The sequence below is a fragment of the Coloeus monedula genome, assembly GCF_965178545.1.
Source record: "Coloeus monedula genome assembly, chromosome: 4".
NCBI lineage: Eukaryota > Metazoa > Chordata > Aves > Passeriformes > Corvidae > Coloeus > Coloeus monedula.
The window spans coordinates 71040971-71055473 of NC_138784.1; the positions used below are offsets into that span (position 1 = coordinate 71040971).

A 14503-nucleotide genomic window follows, 5' to 3' on the forward strand; every position below is an offset into this window, starting at 1 on the left:
ACTCACTCTTCAGAGCCACATAGATTTTATAATTCATCCAAGCACTTACAAGTAGTTACTTGTGTTAGGCTGTCAAGACAGAAATGATTCAAAACCTTGTGTACTGAGCTTCTTGGAAGACATATCATTCCCTAACACAATGGTATTAGAAAGACTGCTGACAGATAGTGATCAAGAGATTTCATTTTGCTTGTCATATGGTGGGCTGTCAATTCTTCTTTTTGCTTTAGATAAAAGCTTAGTTGCATTAGATTTCAATAATGGTGAAGTTGCAGGTTAACATTTTTCAAAAGCACCAAAGTGACTTCAGTACTTAAATTCTATTTTCAAAATGCTGTAGACACTCGAGAACAGAACTCTCTACAGCAAATGGAACTTAGACATTAGTAAAGAAATTTATGGAATGGTGGAGAATAAAACCCCAGCTCAAGAGGGCCAAAGTTTGCACCCTACTCCAGACCACAGGTTTAAAATATATTAAGTTTGTAGATTACTAAAATTAAAGGACAAGTCAAAGATTTCCATTTTCATTCTGAACACACTTGCTTATTTTCACATTAATGTATCCACTGCAGATTTCTTCCCACGCTTCTAAAAAAATTTCAAAATGACAATTTTAAGGTGGCCTTCACCTCAAAATACAAGTTTCCTAGAGCTTTGCTCAAGATTTAAGCAGGTGATTAAGTGATATTTCCACAAATTTTTCCATGAAAAATATATATGCAAATAATTAGCTTGATTTTTTTTTCTTATTTTAACAGCTTAGAGAAGGAAGTGACCATTTAAACTTTACACACCTTGAGTCAAATGAAAAATTGAGCCAGTACACTAAAGTGGAAAAGTAGCCCAGATTTTCCTTGTATTAATACTAACCTAGTATTAAGCAAATAAATAATCCATGCGGTTAGTCTATATTTAAAATATTTGTTCTTCTTTAAATATAAAGTAACTTTCACAGAAACAAACAGAAGTGGCTAGAGACTGAAATAATTCCTTTGAAATTGAAGCTGAGTATGTTCTCCTTTAAGCTCCAAACATCATCTCCCTCATGCCCACAGGGCTTCACACTGTGCTCCAGGACTTCAGCGTGTTCATTCACTGCTCCCCTCCACTGCTGAGCTCAGAGGCAGGTCCAGGAAAGGCTTACCAGCTTACAAGCTTAGCTTCCCCAAGATTTTGAAGTTTATCTCCATTCATTAATTGTCATTTTTTAATGGTGACTTTCTCAAGTTAAACTGTATTTCTTCTAATACTTTAAGTTTGCTCTGTCATTGCAGGTACCGACTATGAAGTGTTGAGAGCAAACACAGTTTGAAACAGAACTGCCATAGCAGCTACAGAACATCTAAAAGGAAAAAAAAAATAGGCCAGACCTTTATTAAATTTTAAAAGTATGCCTTCGCTACACTCTTGTAAAGATCCAAATAGGGTATTCAAATCTCTAGGGATCACCAGTATAATTTCTTTATCATGTTCCATTTAAAATTTAATTATGTAGTCTACAACAAGAAGTATCTGAGTACTCTAAATAGGTCATGCAATGAACAACTTAATATTATTGTAAAGTTTTCCTTGTGAAGATCTCTTCTTTGATGTGCTGTTGCTCACAGAAAGCCTTTCTTCAAAAAAACAATATACATTCATAGTTATAATAATGTCATTTAATATAAAAATTGTAAAGCTTCTTTATCACATTTTAAGTTTGAATTTTCAATTCATTCTCAAGCCTGAGCTTCCCGAAATCATCAGAAATAACTGGTAAATTAGAACTGACACAATATAATTGTACCAAATATTTTTATATCTTTCTACAGGCAAAGTTAATCTATTATCTTTCCTACTAAATTATGTCCACCAACTCACATTTTTCTACTTTTGCCTATCAGTGATACACATACTTCAGTGGCAAGAAGAAGGGTGATTTCTTCTTCCTCTTAAATATAATCATTAGAGAACCATCAGCACTATTTAATGAAAAATGAATATATTAAAATGCCACCATTTACCAGGACACTTTGTTATATTTGCTTTTTTTTAAAAAATCCACATATGTAACCTCTTTTGGTTACTACTGAAGATGAGAAAATATTCAAAATATACTCCTCAATACTTCTGACTAATTACAGGACTTTATGTGAGCAAATCCCTAATTCCACCTCTTTAACTGAACTATGAAAAAATCAAAAGGACTTTTTGAGGATTTTTTTTTTTAATGACAGCAACAACGACAATAAAAAATTAATGCCACCAGCGCCTAAACTTTCTTGACAGCCAGACAAAATATTCCAAGTACAGACACATCTGTTCACACTTACGTCCTTTGCAATGAAAACCCTTTCACCAGATTGGCAAGTGCATGAAAAGGATTTGAGCAATCCTGGCCACAAATATATTCAAGAGTCATTACTGCTCTGGGAAAAGGCATCATGCTTGCCTGGGCAAAGGAGAGTTGGATTTCCAGTGTTACAGGGGGATTGCTCTGCCCCACTGGACAAAATACAGTGATGGGAATCCCAGCAATGTTGGGAAAGTGGTTATTAACTTTGTCATTTCAAGGTGCAACACCTAAAATTTTATAAGCTGTAAAGTGGTTTCAGGGTGAAGGTGTCAGAAGATGTGGTGTTGGTGGGGAAATTAGACTATTTCGCTGTTATGAATTAATAATAGCAAAACAATTCACTTGACATTTGAAAGGAGAACAAAAAATATTAGATTAATACATCACAACATAAGATTAAAAACCCCAAGGAGCTGTTTGCTTAGAGGAATGCAGGAACAGGTGAATCCTGGAGAAGGCTGGAGGACAAGCCAACCTGTGCCTAGCTGGAAACATTTGTTTTAAATCATGACAAGATCATTTGGTTTAATATTTATAACACAGTTACGATGCCATGTGCACATTGCTGGTATAATCTGATTTTACTTGTGACATCTTGCTGCAGTTGAAATTGAAATTAAAGCCTTGTGGTAATAATTCAAAAAGCACATTTAGACAATCATTAATGGCAAGTACGAAACAGGATGTTTATTCAAACACTTATGTGTCTCATTTTGTCTTTAATTTGAAGTGGAATTCATTTCTGCAGTGTAAGGACTCCATGTTTCCAGTATATTAGTCCTATAATACCTCACTAAGTGCAGTGAAACTGGAAATATTGTAGCACTAAAACTATTAAAAGATACAGCTAAGCATCAATACTGAGATTCCTGACCAAGGAGGTGGCTACTCTGTTGAATCCCAATTCTTTTTTTTTTGTGTGTGTATGAAGAAATGCAATTATTTTGCAAGGAAGATGAACAAAATCTTTGGGGTCAGGTAGGCCTGATCACTGGTCAGCACTTCAAACGCATGGCAAAATTTCACCAGAATATTTGCTTGCACAACCACGGAGACCAAGTGACAGCAAACCATAAAAAAAAAAGTATCATTTAAATGAACAAATCATATAAACCACACAAATTTGTACAAACAGAACAAAGAGGTACATTACAGAGGATGAAGTGATCATATATACTGAAAATATACATTTTTACAGCTTATCAATATAAAAAAGTCAGCTAATATACACCACACACCCCCTAAAGAAAGGCAGATATTTTTCTCTGCCTTAGAATCAGAAACAACTTGCATGTATTGCCATGCTTAAAGAAAACTGTCCTTCCTGTTGAAATATTCTTTTAAAATTATATATTGTTTGAACTACAATGCTGCTTTAATCAGAGGATAGCAGAACCCCCCAAAACCATAACCCCACTAAAACCTCCTGCACCTCAGAGTGCCAAACCAGTGGCAGAAAATACAAGTGGACTGAGAGCATCTTTTTTAACTCACCAGGCATCTCTGCTAAGTGACAGATTACCATATCAGATTTTTTTGTTTCCCTTCTCTCCACCCTTTTCTCTGTCTGCATGATTACAGCATTTTATTGCCTCCTCTGACAATATGTAGGCAGGTCTCTCTTCAAAAACCTCTCTCGCAGCCTGGGAGTCTTGTCTAGTTCTATTATTTTATGAAAAGCTTTCTCAGCACAGAAGAATTTGGTCTAAGCTGCTTTCCTGCCTTCCAGATGAAAATGCCTTAAGATCACAGCGTTTCTTTCCTCCTACCTCCAAGTTTCCCTCCTCTCATCCCTCAGGTGAAATGTAAAGCAAAAGCCAAACCACCTGCCATGGGTATAATTGCACAGCTGGAAGGAAGCCACAGCTGGGATTTTTCTCATCAGGTGCACAACTGTGTTGAGCCTCAAAGCAACTTCAACCCGTCGCTTTAAGCTGTGTGGGCTTGGCTGTGCCAGTATTTCGGTGTAATTTGTCTGTCTGTGGCATGCAGGGAGTGCTCTCCTCTCTGCACCCCAGTTTTCAGTATCCCAGCAGTTTTCCTCAGGAAAAGGATCATGTTCTGGCTCCAAAGGTTGTGCTTCTTTCAGCACCTTCTAGACACTGACACACAGACGCAGTTTAGAGGAACTTGCTTACCTTGGTAACGTTCCAGATAACTCTGTGGCAGTCTCTCTGAAAGACACAAAGGGAGGAAAACTTAGTTTGTGTTTTAAACAGCTATAAAATTTTAAAGACGCCTTTATACCGCTTGTATTTTATAGGACTGCAGACACACATCCACAGCTCGGTACGCAAACGCGTCACTGGCGGATGCGATTCCCCCGATCGTATACAAAAGAATGTGAAAAAGCAGATGATGGAGTGTGATCTAAGGATCTCATCAGAATCAAGTTCTCTGTGGTACAATTACTCATTTTTTTTAGGCATAAAATTATCACTATTTCAAATGCCAGCACTGCATGATCTTACATAGACAAAACGTAGCACTGGGCCAATTTTCCGGTGGAAAATGTTCCCTTTTATTTCAGTGCTGCAGCAAAAGCAAGGCATTAGACAGTTCTACAATCAGGTTGTGCACTGAGAAACTACCATGCTAATGTTAAATCTTCTTATGCTGGTCTGCAACAATAATTATTTTCTGAATTTGTGACTTTTCATCCAGTTTACTTGTCTAAAAACCTTTTGTGGGTGGGCAATTTATTTGAAGGAAGCTGAGTGCCAGATAGTGGAAGTGGATTAATGTAGTGGTTTGTCACATTAAAGCACAATTAAATACATTACCATTACCTATGTACACAGTCCTTAAAATACATCTCAGATCTACCACCACTGTGTGTCCTTGTTTCTCTCCCAGCACATTTGCCTAGACCTTATCCAAGCATCAGGAAAATAGCTGGATAGCTCTGGTTCTCATTTCTCTCCCATACATAGGACCTTAAAAAGCCAGCAACAAGGCATAAGGGGGCTCATTGTCTTAGATTTGACTGGATTCCCATCTCATTCCGCAGTTTTCTTGTGCAGTTATGAAATTTATGTCCAATATATAAATTTGCTGCATGAAAGGCAACTGGTGGGTTCATACCCTGTTTGCCTCAGCTGAGATGCAAACTGCAAAATTTTACCTCTCTCGATGGAACTTATGGTATGGGACAATTCTCAGCATAATATTTTATTATTATTATTTACAGCTGAGGAAGAGAAAATCCTTTCATCCTCTTTTACAGCTGGGGGGAACCTTTTTTGTAAGGGCAGGTGGTAGTAGATAAGATAGGTCCCAAAATCTTTCTTGCCGTAACAATTTCCAAAACTATGGGCCTAGTGATCTCTTTGTTTGGAACTAAACCTATACATTTTTGTTGCAAGAGTATGAACCTTTTCCCATATTCTGAAGTCACTTTTCTTGATGGGGGCAACTACAGAGTTAATATATTTAAACCACAATAATTCAGAGCTCCTCTTCGGGAGATCTTTCTAGATCCCCCATAGTTTTTGGCACTATATGAACTATGAGCAGCTATGAGGGTATAATTTTTTTAATTATAAATTATTATTTTTATATTGGACATCACACAGTGACACCGAGGCTTTTTCCTTAATGGTTACTGGCAATTGTAGTCACCATTACAGTGTCAGAGGAAATGAAATGATCCCTCTAAACATGCCTGGCTTTGCATTTTCAGAGTGTCTATCTCCAAGCTGTGCAGTTTGCTGGGCACAGAAGGTTGCCTTAAACCTCCCAGTGCTTTGCTTCAAAAGGCACAGATCAGAACTGTGTTTGGTGGTTGCAAAGAAGATTAAACAAGAAATAAAAAATGGCTCATGCTCTTTTCTGGCATGCGATACTCAGCAACAGTCAAGCAGATATTTAAGCTCCCTCAGAAAAAACCAGTTCCCAACCCAGCTAAGGCAGACAGGTAAATATTTAGCAGGTGTCTGTGATGAACAAAGTCCATGATATAAATGACATCAAAGGTGACAGCCAGGAGCAAGAGGAAGTGAATATAAAGAGATAAGAAAATGAAATTAGAGTGGATCAATACAGACTCGGTTTCTATGGGGTTATTTGATACATCTGTACATTTTAGATATTTTATTTTCATTAAACTCCTCACATTGGTATCACACCGCCTTATTTTCCAAGCCCTACTCATGATTTATACAGTTCAAAGAATTAATATGATATTTTTTGTAACCTATCAAAGAACCGAATCACTAAATGGTTCCAACAGTCAGGACTTTTTCCCTTTCCACCGTTAATCCCAGACATCATCTCTTTTCATTGAAATGCATATTTTTTGAAGGAAAGAACCTGGATCTGGGTATCTCTTTGTTTCTTCTTCTAAAGGGGCTCCGTAGCCTTTAGATAACCATTACTGTTCTAATAACAGAATGCCACAAACCTTATTGCTTTAGGGTATGGCAACACATTTTATAAAATAGCAGTTGCTCATCCAGCTTAAAGAGACAACCTGGCAAATCATGGGTGGGTACTGCAGGAAGCGTCGAGAAGCAGAATCATGTAGGTTTAAAAGTGGATGTTAGACTGGAACCACACTCTCAGCTTCTGAGCAGAGCAGTGAGTGATTGGTGCATCCAAATTTCTAAAGATTTTCATTCGTGTTAAATAACCCTCTCTACAAGAGATTGTGGAAACAATTATTAAATAGTCGATGCAGTGGTAAAAAAATCAGAATGTGATCAGAATGTTAAACAAAGACACTGCAGATCTTTAACATATACATTTTTAATGTAATTAATTGTGTTGCCAATTTCACATTTAGTCAGTTCAAATTCAATTTTTGAGCAAAAATATGTAAGGTAACACTTTTTGAAATACAGATCCAATTCAAATAAAACTCAAACTCACAAGTAAATGAAGTCTGATTACTTCCCAACTGTCTGAAGATTTCATTGCTTCTCATCAGCTCAGTAAACACTTATACCATAAAAACACATTAGCCCCCCTTTAGATTGTGAAACCAAAAATATTATTTTCCCAGAAAACAAACACAATTATCCCCCCTATGCCACTGGAAGTAAATGGTACATGGGCTGCTGAAGATGGTTAATGTCCACTGTAAGTGTTCCTATAAATATCAGGAATTGAAACACCACTCTATAAATATATTTCATGACAGTTTAAAAAAGAAAATCTTTTGGAGCAAATTGCTCATCAAGAAAACCCTTAAAGTTTATTTAAAGATAATAGATACTCATTCTGTAGTCATTCAAGAAATCGAAACTAGACTTGTATAACCAGTTTTCAGACCCCTAGTACTCCCCAATGACACACACAATAAATATAACTCTAAATTTACTGTATGTAGAGGAAAAAAAAATTTCTTGGACGAAAACAAGAGGATAATACTCAAAGGGAGAATGAATATAAGATCATGTATTTTTACATCCTGTCTGTGATATGAAAGGATGACCTTGAAAAAGAGTGAGGATGGAAACTTGAATGCTTTGTCAGAGCTGCCCTGAATTCCACTGAAATCAGCTCCAATGCAAATGGGATGAGCTAATGCACAGCAGTGCTAAGGCTGGGAGAGGACCAGGCTGAAGACCCTGGAAAAGCTGTTACAAGGAAGGTGACATTAGGGAAGAGCAGGGCAGTATTTACAGGGAGGTCATTTACAATTTCCAAGCATTTTGTGTTCAGCTGCAAAGGACAGATTTGGGACAACGTCATCTGTACATATGGAAGACGTAGGTGCTGTTGAAACCAGGACAGTGCTGGGTGGGAGGTCTGCACCCCAAAATATTACACCCTCCCATGGGGTCTTCCAAAGAAGCAAAACACAGGTTTACCAATTGTTTCTGAGACCTGTGAGGAGATTTGACCTACTGCAGAGGCTCTGCACTATGGAGAGGACCACGTAGCTCTTATCAAAGCCCAGAGAGCCAGTGTGGGTGAACCAAGCACCACACACGCAGTTTGTCATTTCTCTCTACAGGCTGAGAAATCCTTCCTGTAGGATTGGAGTAGGATGTATACCAAAGCAGAAAAGTATAAATATTTTAGTCAAAACCTTACAGTGAAGTGGAAGTGGGAAGATCTGCATAAAGATCAGCAAACAGACTTTATTGCCTAATAGTTCTGTTTAAAAAGAGTTGTTCAGGAAAAGCTCTTCATAATATCTGGAAAGTGTTGTGTTTATATTAAATGTTTTGTTCACTGAGAAATCATATGGTGCTCTGCTCTCAGAGGCTGACTGGCAGCTGTTGTTACCCACCTACATGCAGGATTTGGCACAACACAGCTCTGAAGTTTGACTCTGCAACATTTTGCAGGTTGCCCAGAGAAGCTGTGGCTGCCCCATCCCTGGAAGTGTCCAAGGCCATGTTGGACAGGGCTTGGAGCAACCTGGGATAGCGGAAGGTGTCCCTGCCCACAGCATGGGGCTTGGAATGAGATGATCTTTAAGGTCCCTTCCAACCCAAACCATTTGATGATTTTTGCTGTGTTTCTGCAGAGATGTAAACTGAGGCACAAGAAAGAGGGCAGGTTTTAAAGGGCACCTGAGGTCATCTGATATATACTGGGCTAAATGCACACCAGTAACCCGAGCAAGTACTGAGTTCAAACCATACAAGTCAAGACTACACTTAGAAATCGTCTCTTAATTCTGCAGGATCATGACCCTTCATGATTTGGAAGCTTTAGGTCTCCAACAAGAAAAATTTTGTTCTGAAAAGGAAAGCATATGGATTCTAGCTAAGCAATCTGTCAGGGCGCTGGGGAAGATGCAAAAAAAGGCAGCAACACATTCCTGCAATCGTGTTACCGTTCTTCCTTTTTCCATCTCACACTTTGGGGAGAGGATAAAGCCCGCCTACGGCACACAAGGCACATGAGGATAAGGGCGAAGCTGGAGACGGGATATGTATGCTGTGCTAATAAGAATGCAGATCAAATGCAAGCAGAGAAGCCCCAGGATGCAGAACAGGGGATTCTTCCATTTTGGAAAGAGGTGAGTTCTAACCCTGAGTCCTGATCCTGAGGTCTTGGTTTTAAGCATCAGAGCCAGCAGTCAACATTTCAACAAGGAGGGTTAAAAGGTCCTGTCTTCTCCAGGACAGGTGAACATGATGCCTTTGATTCCCTGGGATGTACAGAAGCAGAAACTTCCATTACTTGTGCTCATTTTTCTTAAAGCAAAAAAAACCCCAATAGGTTAAGCTGATATTTCTGATTTGGGTAAAACATTCAACCCTTCACTAAACAGAGTCCCACAACTGACACAAGCATTGATCTTACTGGAAGGGATATATTTGTAAACAGAAAAAAGTACATGTTGAAGAGAAATTAGTTATTTTGGATGATGACTTGAAAAGTTATGAGTTTTTTTCCAGGAACATCCATTGGGCATAACTGGATAATGCCAAGGGCGCGGATGCGTGTGACAAATTGCAATAATGTTGATAACTAGGAAGTTCTACCTTGAAATATTTCCATAACCACGAGTTTTTCTTTGCCCCAGGGGCAAATCTGACTTGCCAGAACAAACAACTCACCTGATTTTTTGACCACTCTTTCCTGGCTCTGCCTACACACAGGCACTGCACCACTGACTGAGCAACACAAGAAAATCAGGGTAGAGAAGGCTCCAAAATTTGTTGTTGAACAACACCCCTCAACCAGACCACCAATAAAGCTTTTCTAATTGTAGGGTCCACAATTGCAGACATGTTCTCTGCTCCTAGACATGCATCAGTAATGTGGCAAGACAGCCACTAATTGTCAGTATAAAGCGAAACTAAAGAAAAGTTTACAAAGGGATAAGAAGGATTTTCCACTCAAAGCAGGGGAGAACAGATGAAGAGGAACTTAAATTAGCTTTAAAAGGAAGGTCGTATCAGGAGGAATATAGTTACTTTGTCAGAGCTTCACCAAGACTTGGGAGCCAATGCCTCTACTTTTTCAGAATGGTGCAGTGGGATTTTTAATGACCACAAATGGTCAGGATATTGATTTCACATTCCAGGTGAAAAATGGAACCTCCAAAGACACATTGTTGTCTCTGCTCTTCCTAAAATCACATTGGGGACTGCGTCTGCCTTGACTTGGAAGAATTAATAGTGTGTATTGAAATACCGTTGTGAGACACAAGATATTTCACTGGTCTTAAATTGGATAGTTTCTCAGATTTGTTAGCGTGAAGCAACATAAACTGGCTACATTTGGATAAAATATAGGGTTTAAATTCTGGATTCAGTTTTGCTGTGATTAATTTGATAGATTTCAGAGAAGGTTTTGTTTTCTCCATATCACATGCTTTTTACATATCTTTTTGGTAGAATTGTTCCCTATGCCAACTAGAGATGAAAATGGTCAAAACCAATTTCATCTTTCAAAACCCTTAAACTATTGAAAACTATCAAGCCTTCAAACTGATACTTCTGTAAGTATTCTTTCACACAGTAAGTAGCAAATAAATACAATGCCATTTTAAAGCTTCACACCGGGCTTAGCTACCTAACAAGGATCACACATTTGCAGCAGAAATTCTGCATAAACAGTCTCTGAATGTGCTATTTAAGTACAAGCTAAATAGTCTTTTTTTAGGAAGTGATGTAACAAGTTCATATGTAAAAATCTATTTCTATGCAATGTGACATTCTGGAAGATTAGCTGACTGAGATAAAGGACATGAGCAAACATGCTTGTTGTTTTCTCCCACGATTATTTTTAAAAGCCACATTTTTCAGTATTCTAAATTTGCTACTTCTGAATTTTTTATTCCTCCCTAGGTATGAAGAAGGAAATCTCTATGTATTCAGTGATTTACCTGCCACCAAAACTGTTCAAGTCCAGTGTACATCCTGTGTACAAATAATACCCCAACTAAAAGCTGCCTTCATCATTGTGACTAGTTCATATTTTATAAAAAATTAAGTTTTTATTTAACCTTCATCCCAACGTCTTTGAAGACAGCGATATTATGACTTGCAAGTCAAAGCATAATTCAGGCCAAATTCTCACTCCTTGCAACTTAACTACAACTCCCAGCTCGGATTTTGGCCCCTAGTCTAACTATCCACCAGACATCGGATGAAACTTCTCTTTCATACATCTTTTGCTCTGGTATTAAAGAGCAAGATAGAAATTATGGAAGAAACACAGCAGTGTCGATTTTAGCGACTGGTAATGGGGGCATGGATGGGATGCAATTCCAGGGTCATCAGGGAGAAATGCCAGGGCATGGAGAAGAAATGAAGAAAGATCGCATTCTGGTGCTTTGCTCCAAGGTCAGACCCTGCCTTCATGGATGTGGCTGTTGCCATGTTTTCTCAGGCAAGTGTTGCATTTTGAAAGTTAACAGCTTGGAAATGAAAGAAAAAAGCATATGGGTACAGGATTTGGCTCTCTAGGACACAGCAAGCAGCAGGAAGAACATGGGGGAGAATCCACCATGGTACCAACTCCAACACCCTCACCCTGTTAGTACAGGAAGAGAAAGAAGTGGTGCACAGGCAACTGCCTCAGGGAGCTCAGTAGGAGGCAAATACCCTCTGTCTCTCCAAAATGAGAAGAAAGATCATCCAAAACAGAGCAGATGTTCCTCCCCATATGCTCATTGAACCTGATGTAATCTCCCAGGGTAGAAAATCTTACACATTTGGTATTTGACTGACCTGTAGCTCATGCTACAGTGCCACTGGTCCAGCGTTACTTTGCCACCACCTCTTCTCCCTGTGCCAAGGAAAGGAGGGGAATCATACCCAAAGTCTCAGTGGCAACTTTGGGTCAAATTTAGTTGAACAAATATAGAACTGCGGGAGAATTCTGGGCCACGTGCTAATTCTCCAGAAGAATTATGGAGTCATAAAACAGTTTGGGCTGGAAGATCATCCCATGGGCAGGGAACCTTCTACTAGACCGGGTTGCTCAAAGCCCCATCCAGCCTGGCCTTGAACACTTCCAGAGATGGGGCAGCCACAGCTTCTCTGGGCAACCTGTGCCAGGGCCTCACCACCCTCACAATGAAGAATTTCTTCCTAATACCTGATATAAGTCTACCCTCCTCAGTTTAAATCTGTTACCCCTTCTATCACAACACTCCCCAATAAAGAGTCCCTCCTCTTTCTTTTAAATCTTCTCGGGTACTGGAAGGTGCTATAGGTCATGGAGCCTTCTTTTCTCCAGGCTGAGCAACCCCAAGAAGTCATACATTCACAAGGTTGCATGAGATATATGCAAAAAGACACAGAAATTATTCAAGTTCTATAGATGGTGATAGCCTAGATTATTTCCTTAGTTTCTGACATGTTGTACAGGGCTTCAGTAAGTATCTTCTGATATTCAAAACTTTATCTGACTTGTGTAGGGTGAGAGGCCCAGTTATGTGTACAATTTACACAAGTGTCTTTGTGGTGAGCCATTGATTGGGTCAAACGTTGATGTCTTCAGTGATGAATGCTAAAAAGAAAAAGCCACCCTAACAACTGATTTCTGTTGAATGCCCACACCTCACTCTTCCTGCCCATATTTCCCTCACAAATCTCACAATGCCAACAGTTCAAAACTCTGGTGTTCCCTGGTGGTAGATGCTTTCACTAGTATACACAAACTTCAAGCCACTCAAAAAGTTTGGAGGATTTATTTAAACTTATTTCAGAGAAGTAACTCTTGATTCTTTGCCAAGAAATGCCAAGCTTGGAAATGGCATCTCATCCCAGTCCCAAAATACTTTCCTGAAGCTAAACAACTTGGATACTTCAGCTATTATGTATTCAAATAGTTACTCATTTTCTTAGCCGATGCAGACTGGGCTGAGACAGCCATTTGGGGATCTCTGAAGTTTTGTGAAGCTGAGGTACTTCTAGAACAAAGTGAGATGCTAAGTATAAGTACTTTGGGAGAACTGATATAAGTTAGGGAGGGGATGGTCTTGTTTGCCCAGTTCAGTATGCAGAAGTACAGGCATTGGCAACTACCAGGGAAAAAAACTACTAGTAAAACCAAACCAACTAAAAAAACCTCAAACCAACAAAGACACCCCCCAAAACAACAACCCCCCTGAGAATTCCACAAATCTCCAGGCTTTGGGTGAGTGCAGGCTCTTCCCACTTTCAGTTTTGAGAGTGGTGCACTCTCGCTGTATTTTTCCACTCAGAAGGAGCAAATTCCAGAAATTCCACAAGGTCAACTCCTGCTGAAGTTCCACACTGTAGGAGGGATGCTGAGCATGGCCACACACTGTACCATGGGCAGATGCAAACTCCTCTGCCTACACTGCCAGCTATGGAAACAGAAACCAGCTCTGAAAAATGCTGCTGCTACCTTAACCCTGACTCTGGAGAAGCATTCAATGGCTTTGGAAAAGCCCCTGCTCTTCTACAGCAGAGTTTTTATCGGATGGATACAGGAACTACTGAAAACAGCTTGTCTACCTGGAACACGAGTATAGCCAACATTTCCTTTACACATCTGTCCATATTGTCTTTTCATCCCCCTGCTGGAATAGTTACTTCCTTTTTCTGGTTGTTAGTCAAGGTAAGTTTACTTCTTAGCTCCTTTCTGTCCTGACATCTCCTCCTCATAATCTAAAATACAACGATACCAGGTTGAAATATGGAACAGGAAAAATGTAGAAAGGACTCTGAACAAGCCTGCCAGCCAGCAGTCTGTGTCCCATTAGCTGCAGTTCAAAACAGTCCTCATATTATTTCCATAAATACTGCGGTATCTTCTGGAGTATCGCAGCACAAACTGCAACAGATGTTGGATGCTATTATTTCTTCATTCTTGCTCATTTGTTTTTCATCCGTTATTTTTTTGCCCTCTTTTTTTTCCCTCTCGCCACCTGTCCTCCCACAAATCAGAAATGTTAAAAACAACACAGTCAAGTTCTATTCTTATTGGTCCATCTACCACTGACCAAAATTAATGGGACAGAAGAAGAAGAGAGATTAAGATCTAACTCCCTGTCTTATTTCTGACCTTAAAAGGATGGGTTGAGTTTATTTTTGACAACCTTAACCAGAGAGAATAAATCTGCTGAGCTGTCCACCTCAGGAAATTGAAGTACACAAGTACCATTGCTCTTTAACAAGTTCATAAATGTTACTGGACAATACATCGATGGTGTTGTGAAATTACGATATAAAGTGTTTTAAAGTGTAAGTTACCAGTGATATAAATCTACAAGCAAGCCCT

At 39.1% G+C, this 14503-nt stretch overlaps 1 protein-coding gene across 3 annotated transcripts in view; it reads right to left on the reverse strand.

The window, feature by feature from the left end:
* CELF2 (CUGBP Elav-like family member 2) overlaps positions 1–14503 on the reverse strand; it is a 378834-nt gene that overhangs the window by 306091 nt on the left and 58240 nt on the right. For all 3 annotated transcript variants that reach the window (XM_082279909.1, XM_082279906.1, XM_082279907.1), the window contains exon 2: positions 4477–4512. In XM_082279909.1, the coding sequence (XP_082136035.1) occupies positions 4477–4512 (36 nt within the window). The remainder of the gene's footprint in view (positions 1–4476; positions 4513–14503) is intronic.